The 27,799-nt window shown below is 41.7% G+C and overlaps 1 protein-coding gene across 1 annotated transcript; it reads left to right on the top strand.

Moving 5' to 3' along the window:
- Nucleotides 1–2,085: 2,085 nt before the first annotated feature.
- On the top strand, nt 2,086–13,058 carry LOC119161310 (uncharacterized). The gene is made up of 3 exons (XM_037413717.2): nt 2,086–2,258; nt 2,976–3,158; nt 5,845–13,058. The coding sequence occupies exons 1-3, from the start codon at nt 2,192–2,194 to the stop codon at nt 6,069–6,071; spliced, it is 477 nt and encodes a 158-aa protein (XP_037269614.1). The 5' UTR covers nt 2,086–2,191; the 3' UTR covers nt 6,072–13,058.
- The last annotated feature ends 14,741 nt before the right edge of the window (nt 13,059–27,799 follow it).

Genomic DNA, 27,799 nt, shown 5'->3' on the forward strand with positions numbered 1-27,799 from the left:
CTGGTGAGCCAAGGAGTGAATCTGGCGTTGAATCTTTATCGCTATAGTAAAAGAAAAATGAAGGCATTTCAGTTATACTTTCATAGTAAATGCGCAGTCACGCACTGGATGCATTGCTTGAGGAAGGAAATAAAAGAAATAAGAAAAAGGTGGTCTTTCTTTTATTGCTCAATGAATAAACGAATAGTACGGGAAATCTGGGGGGGGGGGGGGGCTCTTTTTTCAGGCAGCTTCATAAGAACAAAGCCCCCCCCCCCCCCCCGCTTCTGGCGCCGGCACGGGATATTTTTAAAAAACTTGGCTTAGGCCTCCCCACCCCCACATTGACAACGGGCTGTCCGCCGTTCTGTCTGGTAGCTCTTTCACAGGTTTATACCCACTTCGTTTGATCATAGACCAGTGAAAATGACAAGCCAAACATTCAGTTAAACATGCTCCTCAGAAAAAATGGTATGCGCAGAACCCAATATGTTGTGTTTACAAACTCCTCCTCCTCTTGCCTGTTGCCTGGTTTCACATACATACTAGTGAACTAGTGAAAACATTTGGCAAGCCCCACGCATTGTGGGAATCGATTTTATGGGCTGCAGTCAGCGAGTACCAGCCTGTGCAGCCTTTTTCGCTTTGAGCCAAGCAGTACCGTTACAATGTAGATCGATGTATTTGCGTAAATTGAAACAAAATCAGTCTGGATCAGTTTCCCATTAAAGATATTCATAATGACATCATGGTGTCGGCACCTAAAGACTGAATTGCATTACGTTCTTTAATTTGGAAGTCGGACTCTCTCTCTCTCTCTCTCTCAGAGATAAAGCGATAGCACTTTGGAAGCGCGCTTCTGGCCCCGCCTACTCCGGGAAAATGAAAACTCTATCTCCGCCTATGGCGTGATGCGTACTACGCAGCCTTTTTAACTGCGCGTTTAACGTTTCACTGATTGGTATTTGAAATAGCACACGATGATTAAAATAACTAGTCAGCTACGAAATTATTCCGTGAATCCTTCCTTCTATACATTGCGTCACAGTTTCGGTGTCGCTAACTTCACTTCACCTGTCATCGCTCCGCTGACCTCGAGTAGTAAGGGCATCCATGGAAATATCTCCGCATATGTGTCACCCCAGAAATACAAATACTTATGCACGCGAAACGGGGACAATGTAAATACGTTCGACTTGGAACTTCTTCCTGTAATTCTAACACGATATATTCATTTTCGTACTCCTGCAATATTTACCGTCGCTCCGGGTATGGCGGCGGCGATAGGCCGGCCGTGAACTCAGTGCATGATAAGAACGCAAGAGTTTGATTAGGCAGTTCAATGATTTCCCTACACACCCCCAAGGGTCGATGATGCCCCCCCCCCCCCCCAGCTTGTTTTCCTGAGGTCACCCTTAATTCGCAACGACTTTTCTTTCTCCGTCTTTGTGCGCGACGGAAAATTCTGTCAATTAGCATCTTAAGAACTCTCGCATAAACCCCTGAGGCAATTTATACCATTTGGGTGTTTTATGTAGAAAGAATAAGCCTCAAAATCTGGCCTGCAATTGTCCCACTCATGGGCGTCGGCAGAATTGTTTCTTGGTGGTTTCAAAGCCAAGTTACAGTGTACTAGAAGCTAAGTTGCATCGTAAGGGGCAGGGGGCAAGTTCTTTATCATGCGTTACTCCAAGCCTACGCCGAAGGCCCCACCTGACCGTCTAAATTTCGCAAAGTGCACTGGTAGTTCGATATTTCTAACCTCTTTAGGGTGCCAACTAATTATGTTTTCACAGCTAACACCTAGGAAAATCGAACGCAGACGGCCCTATGACTCAAGCATTCAACGGCATGATTTATTACCATTTAGCTCATTTAGCTATGCACATGAGTAGCCAAAAGGTCCAACGACCTTCATTATGCCATGAGCGGTATCGCTGTGTGACTGCTCATTACATCATGAAGGATTTATGTGTTTACCAACGTTGGTGTTTACGTCGTTTAAATAATTTCAAACTTGCCGGGCTGGCGAAAAGTTTGGACTTGTAGCGCCCTCTTTTACTTGGTATGAGAAACAAAGTTGCATCCTGCGCGTTTCAAAAGCGAGTCGCGCTGCGTGCAGCAAGTGGTTGTGGCGTTGTGATCCGGTGCGGAAGTAGTGAAGACGACATTTGTTCAGATTGTGGCTATACATCGTGTTCTACCAGACATCATGAAGAATTTAGAGCCAATAGGTCTGATCACTCTGACGTGCGTTTTTCTGAACTGCTTCTACCAAGGTAAGCGCGAGCATCTGCTGTAGCTTGAGTTTTGGTTTTCCAACATGGCGATTCCCGCACGAAAATGATGTCAAATAATCATATGTGTGCAGCGATGAAAGGATCTACCTTTCATTTTTTTTCGAAATATATAGCCAGTTGCTGTTAGCATGGAAAGCCTAGCCGACTTCGAAAAATATATAATATGTTTGTTTGCAGATATTGTTGTTCCTTGTCACTGAAGTTCATCGTCGAAAGAATGCTTGTTGGGAGTGGTTTCGCTAGATTGGCCAACATAGCGTACGCATGGAAACGCATTTGACGCGTTTCTTGCACGATATCGATGAGGGTTGGCGGAAGCGCTTAATTTTATGCAGTTATGCGCTTAATTTTATGCACTCAATTAGATACTCGAAGTGTTAATGCTGTGTTCCCGTTGGAAGTGCATTTGCGACATCTCTCGTTAATTTGTTTATTCCTAGTGCGTAAAGCCACTTGGTGGCTAGAAAACTCTTGGCATTGAGTTCAGGGTGTGTCCTTATACAGGACCCCTGTTTTTGCAAACTGAAGCCGAAACAAGGATGTGTACCTCGATAAGCTGTTCAAAGCCTGGATATCTAAATGATATGATCTCAAGGACAACTGTTGCAGTTCTTAACTCTTCCGAAAGTTGTATTATCTTACATATAAAGTGTTGAAGTGCTTGAGTTGACTGTATGTATTGTGTCGCACTTTCAGCGATGGCTATCAAATGTTACCAGTGTAGCACCAGTGAGGATCCTAAGGGTGAAGACCGCTGTGGAGCATACGCCTACTATGACAAGACCAAGAATACGGCTGTTGAGTGCTTAGGGGAAGAGGCCAAGGCACTGGGCACCTTTTGCTACAAGCGTATCATGCAGGGGCCTAGGGGATTTATCTGTGAGTCACATTTTGCATGTGTTCTATTAGAAAGGTGAGAACTGGTAATTGGGTACAATTTCACCGACAGCTCGGCCAAATTGCCTTTAAATTGACCTGTGAACGAGCCATAGGTGTGTACACAACATATAGCTCCTTCAAAAATGTCCCTTCGATTGGCACTCCACTTTTGCACAAGAAAGTAAATTGCATGCAATGTGTCTCCACAGCTGTACTAGTCATTGGACATAATGACATTTCGTGATAGAAAATGTGTGAGCTCAGCACCATCTGTGTCTCAAATGTATTGAAGGAGAGCAATGTTTACAAAGTAAGTTACTTTAGAAATTCCTTGTAGAATGGTTACTTTGATAGAATGTCTTGTTCGATTGACAGTTTTTGTTCACGTAGCTGTCATGGGCTCTCATTGAATCTGGGGAATAGGTGAAGGACCAAACATAATATATTTGCTCCTGTATTGTATTTAGCGAAAGCCATACCTGTGGAATACCTTTTTGGTAAATTGTTGCAAAGTATAGTCACCATTCACTGACCAGAGGGAGCTGCTTCGCTCGAACTGGCCCGTCTCAAGTTCGCTACACGTCCCCCATGTATCTTGGGCACAATCCGCCAACTCATGCAGGGAAGGCTATATGAACATCGCATTCCTTTTTGTCCAACCCTGTCTCATTATTGCTTTTTCGATCCACTGAGGTTTGGGTTCTGGTGCTGTGATACACTGAAAATTCAACTGTACGATGCCTATTATCAGGATTTGGGTTCATTTCTAGGAGCGTGTCACCTAATAGTGGGGGTTCAGGTATGGATGTAAAAAAGCACATGCATGCGTGTGCACTCATACTTACAAAATAATTGCGAGGACTGTTGGCAATAATTGCGAGGACTGTTGGCTGTAAAAGAATAAACTGGTGAAGAAGTTGATATGAAAAGCTGATGTATAGTAAATGTACTATTAACAGAGTTTTATAAGGATGTTTAAGTAACTAGTAAGCTGACTTCATTTGAGAGTATCAGTTTTTCTGTTGCCTCGCTCCTCTACACAAAATATGGAGAGAACCAACGTTGTCTGCTTTTCATTTCATTGAACTCTTAGTGTCTCATTTTGGTGCTTGCAAACTTCACCTCCCTGACCAAGAGGTAAAGTTTGACTATGAAAGTAAAATATGCTCCCGTCCTGAAAATTAAATTAAATTTTCAAAAAAACATATGTACTACACCTCTAATAATGTTTTCTATTTTCTAATGCATCTAGCTAAGTGACAATGGCCTGCTATTGTCGCTCACATTACTGGGTGCCCATTCTCTCTAACACTCCAACAGGCTAGTGCCTAGCTAATCCAAAAGCTGGGCAGATTTGCATCATTATGAGCGGTAGATTTGTTGAAGTGAAATTGCAGTATGTGTTACTTCAAACAATTTTCTCAAATTGTTAGGCTGTGTGTTATGATGCTGTTCTTAGTTGGCAGAGTTTTAGGGCTGGTTGCCTATTGTGCAGCAAAATGTTCTTAAGCACACACGTCAAGACAGAGCAATATTACTACTGCTCTTCTTCTTCTAAGATTTCTGGCTATTTGTTAAACTAAATAATTAAATTTTGCTGTCCTCTTGCTTCCAGAACAACATTGAAGCCACAAAACGGTTTGATAGTTGTGTGCATGCAGTTTGCTGAGATGATAGTTGTACACACTTTGGCTTTCGTTATAAATGTATCAGAACAGTGGAAGTTGCTGTAGGCAACACTGTGAACAGTTATGTTATATTCAGCAGTAGCTACGTTCTCTTGCTTTACTTAATTTATTTCAATAAACATCCATAATTGCTACTGCCTACTTTTGAATGACACAACTTGCCCTTTTAGTAATTTGCTGTAGCCACTATCATGCAGACCCTGTACGTTTATAGGGAGAGTTGTAGAACGACTGAGACCCGTGAGTGGATATTTGGTTTTCTTCATCAAGTTACACGTAACTCTTCATTTATGTATCACTTAGACAACTCTCAAAGGAGGTTTTCTATGGATATTTTTCTCCATTTTTTTTTCTAATGCATGACATGTTTTTGAAAGCAATTTTCACATTAAACATCTCTTAAAACTTCTTGTGTTGGCATTGCTTCTGGCTGTTGTCATGGTGGGTGTGGAGGGAAATGGCTGTGATACTTCTGCCAACAAAACAAGTAGCTCCCCTTAGACGGGTTTACTTGAAGTTTTTGTCGAGTTTACATTGCCCACCAATGTAATACAATACCTTGCGCATGTGATTTTCACCATGTGATCTACGCACTGCACTGTGTTTTTGTAATTCCCAAACCTTTCAAGTGGCTTCATGATAACTGGGATTGCTGTGTAGTGTGTATTGCTCTTCAGTTGTTTAATATCAAATAGCAGGTAGAACAAGGATAGTTAAAAGAGCACTGTTATGACAGTTGTTCTACTCTAAAAGTCTCCTAACGTTAGAATTATCACACTGTGAGATATAATCTTGCGCAGTGTCATCCTGTGTCCACGAAACATGGGTCGACTTATTTGATCTTCATGCTGTTTGTAGGTAATGTTCCTACTATTAATTCAGTTTTTATTAATATTGTAAGCATACGGAAACATGGGGGTGGATATCTGTGCTAGCTTGATGACATCCTAGTTTTATTTGTTAATAAGCTTATTAATGCTCTTGCATTTTTTTTAAAGGGGATGGCCGGTGGAGAAGTGTGGAGCGACGATGTGCCCAGATCTCGGAGCGAGGTGTCAACTGGGGTTGTGACTGGGGCTACCACGAAAATGGTGTCTATTGGGAGGAGTGCTACTGTGCTGAAGACAGCTGCAATGGTGCTGACCAGCTTAATGTCCGTTCACTGCATGCTTTGCTCGTGCTGTGTGGAAGCCTTGCATTGCTCAGGCATCTGAATTTCTTCTGATCGGTACCAGTCGATCATGTTGCATGTCCTTGCACTACTTAATATGCTTTGTGTGAGGAGAAATCTTGCAAAAGCTGGTGACCTAGACAGGAAGGTGCAGAGGAGAAAATCTTGTCGTTTTGCCTTACTCACAACCACATGGGTCTCATGCATTGTACAGTATGCCTTAGCATCCTAAATCTCACTTGACCCAGTGTTTTTGAAGTCCTTCCATACGGGATGTTTTATTTTTGCGGTCAGTGGTAGTTTTATGCAAGTATTTTGGCTCATTATTCATGGGAACTTGCGAAAGAACCTGTTTTACTGTAAGTACATTCGTCAGCAAAATAATTCAGGATGGAAGAGCGGCGACCACACTCATATAACTGCATTTCCGCGCTATTTGATATCGAGCGTTTGTTGTTGAGACATTAATCAGTACACGTACGCGTCATTTCACACCCACAGCTGTGTTCTTTTTGCTCATTTTCAGACTACTAGCTGATGACATGTGTTTGGTGGCAGGGGCACTTGCTTTTTTCAATCCGTCATGCACTTCATTCAACGGGGGCACAGTTGGCGTGAAGCTTACGCTGCTCACTTTACTTCCTTTAAGATAACATTTTTTTGAGTGAGAAAGTGTTGCTGTATACAGCATTAGTTCCTTTCTGTGCACATTCATTTTGGGGAAACCGTGCTGTTTGGTATTTAAATGTAAACAAGGGCACCGAATGCGGAGAGGTGCTGAGCCAACAAAAAAATTATTTGTTATTCTCATAACTTTGGAAGGTCCAGCTGCTGCTTGTTATCTGTCTAATAAAAGTAACACAAACAGCTTACCCTTCCCCACCAGCGGGCCCTTGTCGGAGTGAGTGTGCGATGTATTGAATAAACAAAGCGACCCCTACTGCATAATACAACATGTAATCAGCTAGCTGTTTACAATCGACTAAAGACACAGCTGCGAGTGTGAAAGGATGCTCGTGCGCATTGTGATGTCTGGACACCAGACGCTCAACGTCCCATGGCACAGCGATGCAGTTCGATATGACTGTGGTTGCCGCACACGTGTCCTGACTTATTTTGATGACGGTTGTACATTAAGCACACACGGGAAGATGAGTGCACAGGAAACAAGGTTAAGGGCACTTTTATTATAATATAACCAAGTGGGCAATGTTTCTAACCTGTGTAGCTTAGGCGTTAGGAAGTGAGTGGTACAACGTTCATGTACTTTTTCAGATATAGAGTTTTATTCTAAAAAAAACAGCCCTCAGTAAAAGGAGGCTATTATTTAGTTATTGCGTGAAGTGCTTGTAGTGGTTGCTATATAGTCCTTGAACATTTAAGTGAAGGAATGTAGAAATGCAGGCTATAAAATTTGTCACTGTTGAGCTTCTTTTATTACAACCATAGACAGTAATGCTCCGTCCATCTTTATATCTTATTTTTTATTGTGATTTTTGATATTTCGTGTTTTTAGCCACTTTGCCATATTGTGCACAATTTGTATACCTTCTGCATCTTTTTATGCATTATTTCATAAAGCTGTAAAAGCATTGTTAAAGTTCAAGTGTACTAAATCATGTGAAGTTGTATAGTCATCATGCAGAATTGTGTACCACAAAATATGCAGTTGAGCCAAGGCTCAGTCAAGTAAACTATGATCTTTTGAGTACATATCTGTGCTCTTTTGCTAAATGGCATTGTTGTATAGAACTTCTGTCTTCTTGCTAAGTTTAGAGACTATGAGACCAATAAGGCGGGAGTTCTGCTAAATTTCTATATATACGAGAACTGAAATTGTGAACATTGCTGTATTTGGCTGTATAGTATATAAAGGTTGATTAGTTATATTACTTCATTAGTACAACTATGGTATTTGAACTTTCACATTCACTGTCGTACGTTTACCTTGGGTGAGTGAAATTTATCTCAGTAACGTTGTGCCAATTTACATTTTTAAAAATAATTGCTCGGGAAGAGGTTTGTGAGAGCAGACTGTGATTTATTGCTGATAAAGAGCTTAACCTTGAGCTCCCCTTAAGACTTTCTTGTGGGCTAAGAAACATTTGTCACACTGAACAGCTATTGCAATTTCCAGTTGCAATATTGCTTTTCATGAAATTGATTGCAGACATTTGGTGAAAGGTTTCAGAAATAAATAGGGCTATATGAAGTTTTTCATGGAAACAACTGCATACACCATGCATCCCCACCTCTTGCTGCATGTGTTAGCTGTGCAGTTTTCATGGCAAGCTGTGTGGGCACTCTCACTTTCTGCCATCAGGTTGTTCGGTAACTCGCTGCAATAATGCATATTCCATAGGACACTGGATAACCGAAATCTTCTGTGGCATATCTTGTGCCTAGCTTGAATGTAAAATATGGATTGAATAGGATAATATTTTAAACTATCACTTATAAAACTGCCAGATCTTGGATTCAAGTCTGCATGCAAAAAAGGGTAGGTGCCAGTGTGAAAATGTATGCAACGCTAACGATGGATCAGTGCTGTTTATGGTTGCACCATTAAAATAATTTAAAAGCTGTGGTCGGTTTTTGGTGTGAAGATCTGCAAGAATTGTACACATGCTGCTATTTTATTTGTAGCATGGCAAGGCTTTGTTCGATAGAACACCAACAGGGAGGAAAGAGAAGGCAGCATATCTTTGAGTTTGTATAACCTTGATTCAGCTGAATGTAAATTTGTTAATCTACTAACTCTCAACATCATAACAGTCAAGTTTGTGAGATGATTCTTAGTTCTACTTGGGCCTAAGTTTACTGAGGGCTCATTACAAACACAATACCATTTTACAGTGAGGTTTGCAAGATGTGTAAAGGTTCACTACCTTCTAGCTCATTGTATTCACTTCTTAGAAGAGGGCTTTCCAGTGTAATCTTGTGGCTCATGCTTTGATAATACATTTCATTTTTTATCTGTAATAATAATTTAAAATTGTATACAGATTTTACTTGTGTATTTGCACATATGCTCACTTGAACCATGTTACATCAAAGTTTATTTTGAAAGTCTTTCGGACCAATATTTTTCCTAAAACATTTATTAATGCATGTATGTATGCCTTTCAGATAGAGTGCTATTTTACCAGAACCATTCCGTCCATAGTGTATAAGCTAGTTTTATGGATAGTACTTCATTACATCATTGTCTAATCAGAAAGAACAGGCACTTGATATTTTGATGATCATACATTTTATTGACTTGGCATCCTTAATGAAGTCAGTGTCTTAAATTCATATATTCGTGCCCCGCCGCAGTGGTCTAGTGGCTAAGGTACTCGGCTGCTGACTCGCAGGTCGCGGGTTCGAATCCCAGCTGCGGCGGCTGCATTTCCGATGGAGGCGGAAACGTTGTAGGCCTGTGCTCAGATTTGGGTGCACGTTAAAGAACCCCAGGTGGTCGAAATTTCCGGAGCCCTCCACTACGGCGTCTCTCATAATCATACGGTGGTTTTGGGACGTTAAACCCCACATATCAATCAATCAATCCATATATTCGATATTAGAGTTTTTTTTAATAGTTATTGTTTCACTGTAAGAAACTGATAATTCGCCCCTGGTAATTGCAGATATGCCTTTGATATGGTTTGAAATAGCCTGTTTGTGGCTTTAATGTGCATGTGGTGTTGATGGGTACACATGGGAACAGTGTTGCAGCATGGTGCTGGGCAGGAAAGAATCGTAGTGTGACAACGTGCTTATACCAACGGTATTTGATTGAGTGCGACGGGCAAAGCGTCATAGAATGCATCAAGGTGCATTCCATTGGCTTGTGTGGTGGAAGTACACAAGTAGATGGGTTCAGTAGAGAGAAGGTTTGCTATGTGTGTGTGGAAGGCATACTTGGGCACATTGTTGTAGATGCGAAGATGGTGTTTTTCTTTCTTAACCTCACTGCAAAACATTTCGTACTTTACATCAGTAATAAGGTTAAAAGTGTTGCAAAAGCATAAAAAGAAGAAAAAACACGATATATATTTTGGAATTTTCATGTTGAGAACACAAGCAATACATGTGCACACATATTGTAGATATTCTGTTAGGTGATGTGTAAATATTGAAATGCTTGAAGTACAAATAAAATGGTCTTTGCTGCTGAGCTCATATTCTGTTAGCATATTCACTACTTGAAATTGTTGACTATTTATGTTTGCTTGAAATTATGAAGGTATAATAACATTTATAGGAATCTCAGAGATCAGTGCCAGTAGGAATGGTTCGGATGATTGTACTATAGGACAGTTGTGGTTGTTGGGCTATTTCCTAAAAAAAATTCTGGGAACCAGCCACCCTGGTGGTTTAGCGGCTATGATGTTTCACTGCTCAGCACTAGGGCACTGATGTGATTCCAGATCATGGTAACTGCACTTTTAAGCGTTTTCATTGCAGAAATGCAAGTGTACCTATATTTAGTAGCACATTAAAATTCCCAAGAGGCTGAAATTAATCTGGAACCCCCACAGTAGGGCATGTCTCCTAATGATGTCACAGTTTAGCAGGTGAAGCCAACGGAAAAGATAGATGTATCTGGGGCATTGCATCTCGCATTTTATATTTTTTGCTCCTTTCCAACATAGTGCTGTTAACACAGGGCTGTTCATTTTAAGGATAAGTTAACTAGGCTTGAGCAGACAGTGGCAAAGTTCATGATGCAGCATGTGTACTTTATTGGGTTATTTAAAATTTGGCCGCCTATAGTGTCCTCTGATGTAATGAGTGGCTTCTCGTATTGCAGACGCCTGTTTTACTAATTCAAGCCAGCTTATTTTTTCTTGGTTTGTTTTAAAAAGTATAGCAATTTCTTTTCTGTGACTAAATTTTATATATTTCTTGTTGTAACATAAAATGATCTCATCACTCACATCATTATGGTGATTGTTATTGACTTAAAAGCATAGAATAATGTGGAAAAATGAGCTGCAGTGATTATCTTGGTAATATAATCACTTGTGTATTTTATTTCCTTCTTAATGAAATTAAGCAGCATAAAACAAAAATTATGAATTCATTCTTCTACTAAATTGCTGAACTTTACATATGTACGCCTCCAAAATTTCAAGGAATGCAAGTTCTATGTGAAAGTTGGGTACACGCAATTATTGGCGTAAGGTACAACTTTTGTGGCAATTCCTCGCACATTGCCGGGAAGCTGCACTCAACAAACAGTGCTTCGTTAAAAGCAGTCATGGCTAAATGTTTCAAACTATTTATTTGGCATTATTTGATCTGACAGCTTTGCCTAGTTGCTTTTATAAAGTTTGAATAGTGTTGCATTAGTATGGGCTTAAGTTATGCTGGTGGACCTTTCTTTTATTCATTTTATGAGTGTTTCTCTTTCTTTTTTTTCCTTAAGGAATGGGGTGGGTGGGGAGGAATACAAAGGCACACTGTGCACACACTTGGATATGTTGAAAAATTTAGGATAACGCTAATTATTTCACTATTTTATATTGTCTCAGTGATTTATCAATTGGCTGTTTCTTTGCGGAGAGAATTGAAGTTTTATACATGCTAGAAATATTATGAAAACTATATTTTATTTCTTCTCTGGACTAATACATGATCTATGGATGTTTTCTGTAATACAACCTATTTTAGTTATAGCATAATCAAGAAATAATGTTATTCTTTGAATTATATTTCATAATTGTACATTGACAATTTTATACAAAGTTGGTAGGAATTTATAATAATAATATCTGGGGTTTTATGTCCAGAAACCATGATATGATTATCAGAAACATCGTAGTGCAGGGCTCCAGAAATTTTGACCATCTGGTGTTCTTTAATGTGCACTGACATCATAGAGCACATAGGCCTCTCATTTCGTCTCCACCGAAATGTGACCGCGGCAGCCGGGCTAGGAATTCATGCTAAAATGGCAAGGTAGCTAGTGACTCCTGCTTCTGATGTAGTATCTTTATCTAGCTACACTTGGTTTATGTACGCTCTGGTATATTTGGTAGAATGCATAACCTTCTTGATGACAGTGTGAGAAAATGGGGACAAAGAATTATACTGAACACTGCAAGTGCTTACTCACGACTAATGTTCCATTGAAACAGACATTTGAAGGCTGACAGAACCAGCCGTGCAGTTCTCAGAACTGAATGATACCTCTTCTTAGAATCGGGGCACAAAAGAAATAAGGATGATGCAGCTTTTAACGTTGACCTCTCTTGGACAACAAATGGAGTTTGTATAGGACAGTCATTGGCACTACACTATAGCGATGACCATGCAGACCAAATGCTTAAAAGATTTATATAAATAATGAGGATTGTGTACCAAATAAGGGGCAAAAATTTGTTTAAGGGACGTAATTTTCATGGCTGCTGTTAGCTGGCCATGTTGAGGTGTGCAGTTGAGGTCACTTCTTGCTCACCGTTGCTCACCATGTATCAGAAGTGTTGGTCATGGATTTTTGTGGCATAAATGAGTATATATCTATTAGTCATCCTCATATGACATAGGGCATCAGTGGACATATGTTGAATCTCATTTACTTCAGAATTATTATGGGATGTGCTTTCTTCCCTGCTAGCATTTATTGTGTTTTCATTTTTTTGAAGCTATATTCTTAAAACTTTTTCATCTCAATGCAGAGCGCCTAATGGGGATTTTAAAAGGGACCTTAAGTGAGCCAACCAACATTTATGCGTAATAGGAGTTGGCCGGGCAGCGTTTGGGATTTGCTGAAAATGTCTTGGCATAATGTGAGGTAGTATCGTCGCCTTTACAGAAAAGCGGCTGGAATGTGAGGTGTCTTATTTTCACACCTTCCATTTAGTTTCTGTGTGGCTGCTGTATGTTATTTCATTGTGGAATTTAGGCCAGTGCTGTTGTTTGATTGTATTTTTGATTTTGTCCATCGACTTTTACATTTCATGCCAAAGTTTGTCGGTAATGCTTCTGCTGAGTGTTGGCATATACGATGTTTAAGCAAAAATGTATAATAAATGCAAATTTTTACCATTCAAAGCGTGTCAATGCCTATTTAATAGGTTTAGCATAAATGTGTCTAGAATTGATGTGTCTAAATTATAGGCCTACTAAATAGGGTTTGATGTGTTCAGTGCCAAGTGAACTACGCTAATGTCAAAGAGTTGATCATCACTGTTCGATGCTGTCTGGTTATTCTTTATTAAATATTATTGCTCCATTCTGGTAATGCTTCATCACAGACTGTGCTGTGAATGCAAGCACTCAGCATTGTTAACACTGCATTATGGAACATTGGCTACAAACTGGTAGAGGCCCGAGATGATGCATGTGCTTTTGTCCTACATCTTATGTTTACAACCTAGGTATTCAACTGAAAGGGACTGTGCAACACATTTTTAATGAATCATCATATTATAGGATTTCTTTGTCTTGCGAATGGACTGCCTTAAAAAATTTCGAATACATCTTGTGTGTAGTAGCGGAGTTATAGGGGCTTATCGCATGCTTAATGCACTTTGAACAAGAGAGAGAGAGAGAGAGAGAGAAAGGCAAAGGAAAGGCAGGAAGGTTAACATTGTTGCACCCGGTTCACTGAAATGAGCTCGCTTAAAGCTCTACTGGGGCCCATGACCAAGGGACAAAGCTGCATTAGCGCGTATCATGACCTTGAGCACTTTTTTTTTCTTTAAACTTGTCCCCTCACTTTTGGTGTTATCACGAGTGATCCAGTGTATTTCTACAGCGCGAGATTTTAGCTGTACAGAGCGCGGCGCTGGTATGTGGCAGCAACCCGTCGAAGCTGCGGTAATTATGCCGGAGAAGGACACTCTAATTAAAGGAAAACGTCAAGAGTCTTATGTTCCAGTCAGCTATTAGCCATGTCGACTCTCATGAATGATGTGTCGGATTAATCTATCGCGACATTTGCCGAAAGAAGAGTGAGAAATTTGTAGCTGTGGTAAAAGGATGGCGTTTCTATAAAAATTTTCTCACAGGTTCAGAGGACCCTCGACTACCTATTGGCAGCATTTTCTGGCCATGTTCAAGAAAGTATTGCAGGGCCACATCAGAACCAGTGAGGCCCCGCGACATGTTACCATCTATTGCCTTTGCAATAACCATTTCGCGACTTAAAGTCCGCTTCGTTAGCCGGATGGCCAGTGAGTGAATGGTGGTAATGGTTAGAAGAAGAAGGCGGCTGATTTCTGCAGCCCGGTAGAGAGCACAATGCAGTGCTTTAGTGAGTAATTGCGAGCCTTTATTTATCGAAGGGGGTGAGAAGTGAGGGAGGCTAAGGCCCGCATTCACAAACTAACCTCATTTTTTCCTCGAGTTTTCCTTGTCGATTTTAAACCTTTATTGCGCGTAATGAACAAATTTGGCAAGTATTCATGAACCAGTCTTGTCATTTCACTCTGTTACCATTTTTGTGCCTTTATAAATCATGTAGAGAGTGCAGAAGGCTGAGTGAAACGTGAGGTAAGGCCGAGGTTGGTTTGTGAATACGGGCCCAAGTGGGCTGCCAGGCCATGCTTCTCGATCACGCTTTCCGTCCGTTCCAGGATTAGTGTCTGGATGTCCTTGTCGGTGCTGCAGTGATTCTGCCGGCCGGCGACTGTCAGTTTAAGACAAGGGTCTCGAACTCGCCTCAACTAGCGGGCCGCAGCCACAAAATTACTCTTCCAAGGGCTGCAATAGGGAAAAACGAGGGAGAGATGGTGTAGTCTGTACATGTTTCAGCTAAAGTTGCTTCTTGAGAGGCCCTTCACATGTCTAAATGAACCATTTTGAAAGATTTGGCACCAGGATACGAACAAATCTGCACCGATCTTGATCTCCAAAATTACCATACAATCTGGATGTAGATTGTGACGTTTGTTACACAGTTATGTATTAACGCATGGCAACCACAGGGGGTGCCTCATAAAAAAAAAAATGAGTAAGTCTGGTCATACATGGTTTCCTCATAAACATATAGTTATAAAAAAACACATTCGGAAGTAGAAAGTCAGCGTGCCTTGGGCCCCTAGCGAGGCATTGGTGGGCCGCGTGCTTGATACCCCTGGTCATTAGTATGCGCCCATTGAAGCAGGTGCAAATTAATTCGCTTGTAGGTAATAGTGCTGCTATCGAAAAGTGCACCTGAATATAGGTAGGATATATACATGAACAGGCGCATACTCGCCATTAAATTTTGTATTCTGAATGCTTTCCTTCATGTAAGGTTGCGTGAGCGCGCAGGAGCACAGACGCGGAGCACGGACTTATATATAGGTTGTCACAGTGTTGTGGTGGGAAGCCTTGAATGCAAGCAGTTGATGATGTGTTGCGCTATGCTTTCCACCGACATGCGAGATAAATGCGTTTCTCAACTGCTGTCTTCTGTCTGTTATCTGCGTGGTTCCATCAATATTTTTGAGTTGCCCTAATTGACCAGAGTGTTTTACAACACGAGTACTCCAAGGTTGCCACCCTTCTAAACTGAATTCTTTTACTTTCGTGAGTGTACAAATGAAGTTGGTAGACCGGGCTACAATTTCTGTCATCCTGAGTCGTGCCTGTCTGTTTGATCTCGATCCTGATGAGGGGCACACATTCGGCAACGATTTGCTATCTGCTTACGAGTGCTGTTTCGCTTCTTGTCTGCCGCCATAGTTAGCTTCAGTGCCGCATCGACACAGATGTATTCGCGAAAAACTGATAAGCCAACTCCCCAATGGAGTGAGTTTAGTACAGGTTAACTGAACGACACTGTCTTCACAACCATCACCTTTTATTGATATCGTGCATGATTTTGTTTTCGGTCTGTTCGAATTGGTGGCACAAGTTATACGCTGTAATGTAACTTGTGTATTAAGTTTACGGTACTTAGCCTGCATAACCTGCTGTGGAGCTTTCAAAACAATTTCAGTCACAGTGCAGGTGATGCGCGTTCTCCAAATTTTTTTTCTTTATTATGCACATGCTCTAACATGAGGTGTCATGAAGTCTGGCTGTGCTGCGGTTGACGCTTTCTTGTAAAGGAAGCTCCACGGCATAGCAAGCATGTTGTGGAAAGAAACAACCATTTCAGGTGGGCAACATGCAAAGTAACGTCTATTGGTTACTTTCAAATACTTCAAAATTTTGCAAAGAACAAGCAAAGACAGTGCTTGAGTGCATGAATAGTAGAGAACAGCGGAATTGACTGCCTACGTTCAAAATTTCAGCCGTGCTACAAGATCGGAGACATCACTCGGCGAGTTGAGCATCAAAAGTGGGTGCGTTTAATTATTTGTGGCTCATAAGTGTCCCGTGTTTATTTCTTTGTTAGCCACTTTGTAGTAATGTCGCTTCACTTGAACAAAAAGAAGAGCAGCCACAATAAATAATTAGTGGAAAATGATGTTTATATCCAACTTTTTCGTAAACTCCTTGAAGACATAGCCGGCAGACCAAAAACTTGGGGCTCGATTGAACTGTACAGACTTTCAAACTAATTATTCCTACTTAAGGCAAGTTAACTGTCACTTATTTTTCGCTACATCGTTGCGTCTGCTTTGCACGATAAACATAAAAGAATATCTGAGGCGTGGTTATGGGTGGTGCCAGAATTGCACACCCGAAAGCAGAGAGAAGGAAATCGCTGCTATGATTGAGATACTTGAAATGGGGGCTGCCGTAATAAGTTTTCGGATGATGTGCCCTTAGGTATTGCAAGGTAATAACTCCTAGACATTTATATGTTTCACCTGCGGCTTGTAATGGGCGCTTGCTCACAGTTTGTGAACTGTGCGATGATGTCCTGCTGCTGCTAGTGCACCTGCTGCACGAAATTGCATGAAGTGCATGTGTGGCAGTTCCTTTCCTAATTGCCACATGATGCTCACAGCATCAGCGGTTATACAGTGAGCTGCTGTTAATGAGGCCGTTCACACCGAAGTTGTCAAGCTTTACCCTGTCCGCAGCCAGGCACACACATTGATATCATCATCAACCTCATTATCATCAGCCTGACTACACCCACTGCAGGGCAAAGGCCTCTCCCATAATCCACCAGTCAGCCTGGTCTTATGCTTTCGGTTGCCAGGTTATGCTGTGAGCTTTTTAATCTCATTGGCCCAACTAACTTTCTGTCTCCCCTTGATGCGTTTGCCTTCCCTGGCAATCCAGTCAGTTACCCTTATTGGCCAGCGGTTATCCCGCCTACGTGCAACGTGCCCGCCCATGTACTTTTCTTCTTGATTTCAACTATGATATTCTTAACCCCTGTTTGTTCCCTGACCCACTCTGCTTTCTTCTTGTCTCTTAACGTTACACCTATTATTTTGCTTTCGATCGCTTGCTGTGTCGTCCTCAATTTACGCTGAACCCTCTTTGCAAGCCTACAGGTTTCTGCTCCGTAAGCAAGTGCTGGCAAGATGCAGCTGTTATATACCTTCCTTGAGAGTAAGTGGCAGATTGCCATTTATGCTTGCCGAGTGTGAGCGATACCATCCTTATTCTTCTAGTTATTTAACTGTCATGGTTCGGCTTCGCGGGTACTACCTGTCCTAAGTAGACATATTCCTTTACAACTTCCAGCATCTCTCCCCCTATCACAAAACGCTGTTTCTTGCCAAGACTGTTGCACATTACTTTAGTTTTATGCATATTAATTTTCAGACCTACTCTCTTGCTTTTCGTGTCCAGTTCAGTAACAATGAGCTGTAATTTATTCCCTGAGTTTCACATCAAGGCAATGTCATCAGCGAATCGCAGGTTACTAAGATGCTCTTCACTAACTCTTCCCAATCTAGGGCACTGAAAACCTGCTGTAAACATGCGGTGAATAGCATTGTAGGGATCGGGTCTCCCTTTTTTGGGATTCTGTCGCTTTCTTTATGAAGAACTATGGTGACTGTGGATCCACTGTAGATTTCTTTCAGTATGTTTATGTAAGGTTCTTGTATGCCCCGATTCTATAGTGCCTGCATTACTGTTGATGTTTCGACTGAGTTCAACACCTTCTCGTAATCTATTGAGGCTGTGTTCAGGGGTTGGTTGTATTCCGTGCATTTCTCTGTTACCTAATTAGATGAATATGGTCGATTATGGAGTAGCCTGTACCAAATCTTGCTTGGTTCTTTGGTTGATTGAACTCTAATGTTGTTTTAATTCTATTAGGATAGGTGAGGATAAGGTGACAATAGGCTTTCTGAAATCATGGTAGAGATATTGTGTTGGAAAAACTGGCCACCTTATATATGAAGTGTCTCTATTACCTGATTGATAGTATGAATATGGTCTATTGTGGAGTAGCCTATATGAAATCCTGCTTGGTCCTTTGGTTGATTGAACTCTATTGTTGCCTTAATTCTATTAGAATAGGTGAGGATAAAGTGACAAGAGACCTCCTAAAATGAGGGTAGAGAAGTTGTGTTGAAAAAACTGGCCACCTTATATACGAAGTGTCTCTTGACGGGAATGATACCAAAATCTGTGATGAAGGTAAACATTAAATTAATCCACAGGAAAGGAGATGTCAAGGTGTTGAAAAAGTACAGGCTGATCAGCCTACTGTCTGTTCTCTGCAAAACTATTTACAAAAATGATAGCACATTGATAGTAATAGAAAAACAAGCTAATGATGATGCTGTCACTGCAAGGCTGCAGAAACTAATTTGTGAAACAGCTATTAATAGCACTGATAGCCAAAGCTATTAAGCTGTGTCCCCTTCCCTGCAATACGTGAACTGGGATTACTCTTCTGTAGCTATAATTCTTAGTGCGCTGTCAGCACCACGGGCAAGTCGTGATCACTGTATGAAAAGAAGTAAAATATAATCGAATGGAGCAAGCAATGCACACATATTCTACCGGCCGTAATAACTACCTTGCAGTGGTGGTCACAATGCCGATGGAAATAAGGAATTGTTGGAGCGGTAAAATGCATCAAACAGGGTATTATAGAACACGGGACCTTCTGTTTTCTATAAGCTTGGCGCTGTGCCGCCAAAGAATCAGTGAAAAAATGAGATCCTTACTAAAAGCAGCCGCAGCTGACAAGTGGTGCTATTCCGTTCATATTGCATGAAAACATTTTTATCCTATATTAATGCTAATTTGTTTTTATACCGAATAAATGTAGCAACAATGTATCGTGGCTCTTTTTGCTGTAGATGAGTTTACGTGGCTGTCATGGATGCATACTGCCTCAAGTGAAACGAAGGTTCCATGTGTCTTCTCCACCGTTATCGGTGTGTAGCTCAAAAAGTGATTGCATCCATATGCCACAAAATTGCTTAGGAGTTTAAGTATTATACTTACGAATTCTTCATTATCATTCGATCGATATTAATACTCACTGCATGAAAATCGGTGAATGGTATTCTGGAGGCGCTGTGTTAGAGTGCTTCGAGCGTGCAGCGGAGCTGAACGAGCGCATGAAGTTACGACACCCGTGAGACATGAGCGCTATCTGGCAGTTATCTTGAAAAACAAAGTGCAGGCACCTTATGCACCCGTCTCGGAGGTGATAAGGTGTAGAACGCAAAGCGATGGGTAGGTGTCACCACCGTGTCATCTTAGCAAAGCGTCGGAAACACTTGCCTTTTCATGCAAGCGTTGCATGGTCAGCGCAACGTGATAAATGCTACGGTCCTTACAGTTACTTATGTATGCCTTTCATAGTAAGAGACACACATACAAAATATTGACGTGTTGTTATGGTGCCTCAGATATGGGCGATCATTGCTTTTTAATTGACAGTCGCACAAGTATGAACGTTAAATCTTGAGCAATATTAGTAGGTGCTGCGGATGGGGTCAGCCATTTGGAGTATCTTTTGGCCACTTTGGTGCCGTTTAAAGTACCGTTAAGGGCGGACAAATAGACAATTGAAGAGACAGACAGACCTAAATTTTCGCGTCGAAGGTCCCCAAGAAAAACTATCGTCTTTAAAAAACGGCAAAAGAAAAACAGCTAACATCACACCGTGAAAAACGTCAGGCAAGGAAGACGCGATGGTGATGATGGTTATTATTATTTCGGTACAAAAATTGAGCGTCATCATTTCAGAGCAACATCATAACCATTTCGAGCATCAACACTGTCATCATTTCATTTGATTTATTTTTTATTCACTCCCCTGTTGCTGACGTGACTTCTGTGACTACTACTACTACTACTAACAATAATACTACGTTGATGAGAATGGCATAGAGTAGAGTAAGATAGCTGCGCTGTAAATACAATGTGTATTAAATTTAAAAGAACATATACTTTGGAAAGTCGGCTTAGATTAATCAATAATTGAGGATAAATAAACCGATGCGACAAACACGGCGCCGTGTTTTTACCATCCAGATATATTTGTCTTTTTCTCTTATGACAGTAAACACGGACAAAAGGCTTGAAATCAATAAAGGCACAGGAAACAAAAAAAAAACAACGCTCTGAAAGGTTTTCTTGTTCGAAAGCCTGGATGACATGGCCGAGCAAAGTCTAAGAGATCTCTGTAGCGTAGCATGTGGTCACATATATGCTGCCATCATTGTATGGGCATGAAGAGACTTCCGTGCCACGAACAATATTTGGAGGTCCTTTTAGCTCTTATCGCTGGGGTCTTCTTACATTATTCAGCGCGGCCTTTAAGAGGCCATTTTCGAACCTTCGGGCATCATGTGGCTTCACACACATGCGCGCACACACACACGCACACATGCGCGCGCGCACGCACACACACACACACACGCATGCACGCATGCATGCACAAACACACAAGCGCATGCATACATGCACACACACAGAGAGAGAGAGATGTACGCACACACAGAGAGAAAACACACACAGAGACGCAAGTGCTTACACACACACACACACACACACACACACACACACACACACACACACACACACACACACACACACACACACACTCACATAGAAACACACACGCATACACACAGACGTAGGTATAGATACGTGCACACACACACACAAACACAGAGAGACGTACATACACACAGACATACGCATGCACACACCCGTCATACATACACATACAAAACACATGCACGTGCGCAATCAAAAGCTCACGTCCGAAAACTCCAGGTGTCTTACTGTCATAGATATTTTAATCGCACAGGAAGAATATGATTTACAGAGGGAGGCTGATTCCCCAGTGCTAAATACCAAACCGAATATTTGTTTACTAATTAAAATCTCTGCCTTTCAGTCTTACACTTTGAAATCTGGAAAAAACGCCCGAAGTCTGTTCAAAGTGATGCATTTAAACACCCGATCACATCAACCAAAAAAGGATGATGTCACTTCGCTGTTGGAATCATGTGGCACAAACTTTGACCTTTTAATGTTCACAGAAACGTGGTATACTTATGAGTCAGAACATTTCATGCTACCAGGGTACAATCACTTCTTTTTAAATCGCATGAAGAGTAGAGGGGGAGGCGTTGCCATTCTAACAACACTTGAGTCTTGTGAAGTAATCGAAGAATATAGTCTTATCACAAAAAACTACGAATCACTATGTCTAAAGAAGGGCACAAATGTATTTGCTGTTGTCTATCGCCCTCCTAGTGGTTCTACGGCTGATTTCCTAACATTTATTGATCGTCTTTTGTCATATGCAAGTGTCATGGATTATATGCTTACCGTAGGTGGCGATTTCAACATAGATGTCTTGAAGAACTCAGCCACAAGTACTGAATTTTTTATCGTGCTTGAGTGCAACTCTTTTAAAAATGTCATTACTATGCCTACGCGTATTACTGAATCTACAGTGTCATTGCTAGACATGTTTGTTACAAATTCTACTGCAGAAGAAACGATTTCCGGGGTGATCAGTTCTGACATAAGTGATCACTTGCCTATATTCATTTCCTTAAAAATGCCAATAAAATTGTCTCGTGCAGCGGGCATAGCGTTAACGCGCACTGAGGCAAGTGAAGATGCTGTGTTAAACGGGTATTTACCTTCGATATCATTTAGAAATAAGAAAATATGCTGTCGTCATGAAAATCATGAATCGCGTAGAATGGTGGGTATGATGCGAAGTTTACCAACACAATAACATTCAAGCGACCATAGTGGTCACGGCGTTAAGTAAGCCGTGACCACTTGCCGGAAACACCGAAGCGTTTATATACCGGTAGGAACGATACACGCATGCGATTGCCATCAAGAATACTGGAAAATACCACCACTTCAAATACACCTCAATGTGTGCTCTTCGAATTGGTCTCATGGTAATACGGAATGAAGAAAATTATTATATCCGTGAAACATTCAGCTGCTCAAATTGTTCATCCTCCACAAACCATAGTTCGGAGATAATTACCCAGAGTAATTTCTCGCGAAAACACAAACCGTTCGGTATACAATCGGCATACAATGCCAATTTTATTCTTCTGAACTCCACTGCGCACCGAAATTTCAGCTTATAAATATCTTTTTGTCCATTTCGCTTAATGATAGCAGTGTTTGACCATGGGTCGAAAACTTAAATAAGGAAACTGATTTTCTCATGCATGCTTACCGACATAAGAAGGTTCCAGTTTAATCAATAGAAGCCTGTATGCCCACAAAGAAACAGGACCAGTAAGCTAATTAAACCATAACACGAAAGCGAGAACATCACAATTCAATACTGCCATCTGGCTGACAGTCTTTTCACGCATTGGAATATATATATAGAGTACGAATGACAGCTGGGATAGTTGTTCTATATTCATTCACGAGTCATCTTTTAGGATTCCTTCTCAGGCAGGTATCACCAGTGATGAAATCGTAAGCCTTGGTAATGCTAAAGTAGAAGTACTTTCCATTTATACGTTCATTAAATTCCCGCACTTTGTCGTTTCCATGTTTTACTTAAAACACTTCTCCCAGCGTGCACGAGAACGCCATCCTTCCTTGATCCTCAACAGTTTCATAAAGAAGACCACTAGCGAAATTCTACAAATATAACTGTAGTTACTTTTTGCTGTGAAAAATGTTGTCGATCTTACGAGCAAAGCTACAAACACTTCACTGGTGATATTTTGCGATAAGGGGCCGGTCTGCCCATCTCTCCTTTCAGTCGTCGGCATTCGATTTTAAGGATTAACTAAGGTCAGCTAATTAAGCTTTTCTCCAAAAGAGTGGCTACTTGGGCTGGTTGGTAATGTCTTTTTGAAAGAAATACGCTTTCTTCGTGCACAGGGAACGTTTTTAGGAAGATGACAGATAGGACAGAGCGCACATAACAGTATTCAAAGTTTGTCGTTGACTTACCGCGCTATTTCACGCTGCATGTGGCTAAAGTTATTTTTCTGTGCTCTGTCCTATCAGTCTTCTTTCTAAAAAACGTTTCCTACACACTAAAAAAAGCGTATTTCTTTCAAAAGTGCTGTTCTCCCACTCGGTAGGACTATAGGAAAAGGAGATGTGCAGCAAAACGTATTTTTTTTTAAATTTCTATGATCTCGCCAAATGCGATACTTGGCAATTAAGCCTGCGGATGCGTTTAAAGGCAAGAATTCACAGCTTACTTTGAGGTCATGGCTCAGGGGTCATGGCTTACTTAAAACAAATAAAAATTGAGTAAAGCCATCTCATTTTGTAGGGTGTGGATGTTGCGAATAATTGGACTATTTAGACAATTTTTTTAAGACCATGCCAATGTACAATTTAATGCTGAACCTTGGCCAAAACTATCTGTATGCAAAGTTTGTGGTCGACTGACCGCACTATTTAGCGCTGCATGCGGCTAAAATTATTTGTTCTGCGTTGTACAACTGCATTACCATAGTTTAACTAGATATATGCCATTTTTTTAAAAGTGATCTTTTCTATATAAAGAAGGCCCAATGTGGAGCATATGTGTTATATTTAGGCCCCAAGAAATTGCACGGAAGCGTCAATACTCACGAGACAATTTTATACATTGAGCGTATCATCGTTCTGCAGAAAAAAACTGAAGCAGTCCAGTTCAGAAGAAACAAATTTTCAATAATCTGTTTTCCGAGCCATACTTTCGAGCTTCTCGAAAAATTTCGTATTGGCATGTAGTTGCTGAAAAAAAAAAATGTTTTTCGCAAAAGTAGGGGTTGAAGTGCTGGACCAGTTTTGCCGTTATGCGCCAATCTGACTTGCTGCGCCAAGATGCGCCTAAACGGCAATTTACGCGCGTAATGCCAAACTTAGTCGAGTTTTGTCATCGACCGAGCAACGTGCATGGGTTACACAAAATGACGCAATAGCTCCATATCAAATTAGTTCAGTTATGTCGTATTTCAATTCATGCGTGAACCTTGTTAAGGTGGCTTTTGTGTACATACCTCATATGCGACTCTACACAAGTTTAAAGGCCAACTCCGGCAACTTTTCGAGGTCATTGGATCTCAGTGAAATTCACTGGGTACGTTCCTTTGCACATTACTGTCATTTATGTCAAATTACAGGCTCGAGAGATGCTTTGTTTACAAATGAATTTGAAAGATTGTCTCGAAACGGCTCACCTGTCTTGTCAGAATTATTGGCAATTCTGTCTGTGTGACGTCACATTCGGCATGTCCACTGAAGTGACGCAGCCGGTGGCATCGCAACATTGGCCGCTGCAGCGTTTACTGTGCTGGCCACAAGGCGACAGCAGCGGTGTTCTTTTTTCTCATGGTGTTTGGCCGGCGTTTTGCTGGTTTGGCGCGCAATTTTCTGTTCCCTGTGAATGGGTGTGCGGTGAGTGGTAGTTGGTGTTGCTTTGTGGGCTGCTCAAACTACTCACACAAATCGCAGAATGCTTGCTATCACAGCTTTCCACTTGACAGGGCCGTCCGTGAGAAGTGGATCAGTGCAATCAGGCGGGACAACTGGTTACCGAGCAAAACGCACGCGTGTGTTCTGATCATTTCTCGCCGGGGTCCCGCCTGGACAGCGCTTCGGCGCCGTTTATTTGTCCACCCATCTGTGCGTCCGTCAGTCTGTCCATGCGTCCGTCCTTCCGTGCGTCTGTCCACCTGTCCACGTTTGTCTGTCCATCCGTACATCCATGCACCCACCCACCCGTCCATGCGGCCGTCCGTCCGTTCGTGCATTTGTCTGTCGGTCCGTCCGTCCGCACGTCCGCCCATCTATTGAATACTCCAAGTACAGCCATCTCGCATCTTTTCATCATATATTCATTATATAGAAGTACCGCCATCCAGCGGACATTCCAAGGACTAAACGAGAGGTGCCTACCTACTACTACTACTTCTACTACTACTACTACTACTACTACTACTACTACTACTACTACTACTACTACTACTACTACTACTACTACTACAACTACATACAACGCGGACGCACAACCCATGGCATAAAGAGCTTCACCCCTAAAACGGCGAGGTAACAGCATTTATTGCGTCAGAGTCGCTGCTGTCGGACAGCTCTGATACACTGTCAGTATCGGACATGTTAGTTGACGCACAGCGTGCTGACTTCTGTGCCGAGCTAAACTCCGAGCGTTTGCTCGGCCCGGCATTCACAGCTTTCCTACACCACGCCAACAGGACCAGCATGCCTTGTACGACATCCGATTCCAGGTTCATACAAAACGTTACGTCATACATAGACTGTGCGCTCAGTTGAGTTTTGGTTTGGTATTGCACCTTTTTGCTTATTAAAATTATTTTCAAACTTGCTAAACATTTCAGCTATCGGGCGCGTGATAAGGGTGTCGGAGGAACAAAGAACCACCATTTCCCTGACATGGTGAAAAAATCGCCTGAGTTGGCCTTTAAACAGCAAAGCTTTTAGTTAAACTATAAAGATGGCATTGGTGTTGCGAAAAATTTGCCGCACCATTGGTGAGCAACCGCCAAGCACCGCACGTGCTGCAATGGAGACCGTCGAACCATGTAAGGGAAAAAAATGAAGATTAGTTTCACCAGCAAAGAAATGACTGCAATATAGCAACAATATGTAATGCTGTAATGGTAATGCCGCACGGGCTCCTTTCTTTCTATTTTTGCCACCACACAATTATGAGTGTAACGCACTGTCTTGCACAAACTGTGCCCGAATGACTGGGAACCAGCTAGTTAATCTTGGAACTTTCCAATGAGATTATGCGAACGACGTGTACTACAGAATTAGTTCTGGAACTTACCCGGCTGCTATAGCGATAACGCTGGAATCACCGATGACATATGTATAAATGTCGACGCACTTCTCTGCTAGGCAGAGAATCGGTGGCCGATGCTCTATATTCGCTGCTATCAGTGTACAGCGTGTATTTCTTGCAGAGTGATGTTTAGTTTTCTTTCTGGGCACAGGTTTACCCGAATAAAGCGTTCACCCATGAAAACAGCGGCTGCTGCCTTTGTCAACATCACAACCCCGTGAGAATTCGAAGTAAGGCTGACAGCTAACTCTTGGATCCGATATCGCGTAGCTCTACATAACGCTGGCGTAAGATACAAGTACGTCTGCTCAAGGCAGAATTGCTCCTGTCACGCAATCTCTTCCCGTTCAGAGCACACCACATAAAAGGATGCCCAAGCTGTGCGCGGATGCTTGCTGCCAGCTTATCGCATGCCACGTCCTTTGAATCAGTTCACCGCTACTGCTTGAACCCCCCATACGCGGCGGGATGCCATCGCGTGAATCGACCGCCTCGTTTAATCTCTGCTCCAGCAGCGCTCATCACCAAGCTTGTGCAATTTTACATGCGGATAGAAGGGAGGATGCGCCGGGGACGTTACCAACTTGTACTTTACGCGGAACACGGCGGCGATGGTGAAAAACCATCGAGAGTCCATATAATTTTTATCGTACTGAAAAAAAAATTATTTGATGGCTAAGCAACGGCGCGGCGAGCGCATTTAAATTTTCTCGCGGTTTTCATGTCCGCTCTGGCACTTCAATGACCGGAACATAAGTTTTCATACTTATTTTTATAGATCCATATTGGTTTAGTATGGAGATAACGTTTATTATGTTAGCTCATCTCGAGCGTTGAGTTTTTTTCTATGTTTGATTGATTTGTGGGATTTAACGTCCCAAAACCATCATATGATTATGAGAGACGCTGTTGTGGTGGACTCCGGCAATTTTGACCACCTGGGGTTCTTTAACGTGCACCCAAATCTAAGCACACGGGCCTACAACATTTCCGCCTCCATTCTTTTCTTCATGTTGGATGTCGAGTTTCAATCACATTTTAGACATTGCAATATTTTAACATTAAATTTTTTTTATTCGTCTGAGGTCTGGTTGCTGCCTAGAACACCGCTTATGTTTTTTTTTGCTTTGAGCTGCTGTGCTTTAAGCTTTGAGTTGTAAGGTTCAATATATATTAATTTGGGGTAAGGCTGCTCGGCTGATATTGTTGTGAAAACCACTGGGTTTGTTCTGTTTACCAGAAAGCAACAATTATAATTAGGAGGGATGTCTGACACGAGGACTCTGCTCCAAAACTGAATTTTGATGCTCCAAAGCACAACTTTTGGTGCGGCAGAATTGGTCCGAAACACTTATTCTACGGCATCAAAGCTACATCGAAAACACATTATCCTGCTCCGAAACCTGCTCCTAAAGACAGAAGCCCTCTTCGACTCCTTCAAAACGCATTGAAACGAAGATGCGCGAGCCTATGGGGCGCGGAAGAAGAACAAGAAGAGTAGAAGAGTAGACTGTGTGAATGGGTGAAGCGTTCTAGGCCTGTCTCAGAAGTACGCTGCTCTTTCACAACGCCAATTCACCTCATCTTTAAGTAAACACAGTCACTCGTAACAGTTTGGTGGAAGGTGCCGGGTGCAACGATCTGGACGACC

Source organism: Rhipicephalus microplus, chromosome X (genome assembly GCF_043290135.1).
Source record: "Rhipicephalus microplus isolate Deutch F79 chromosome X, USDA_Rmic, whole genome shotgun sequence".
NCBI lineage: Eukaryota > Metazoa > Arthropoda > Arachnida > Ixodida > Ixodidae > Rhipicephalus > Rhipicephalus microplus.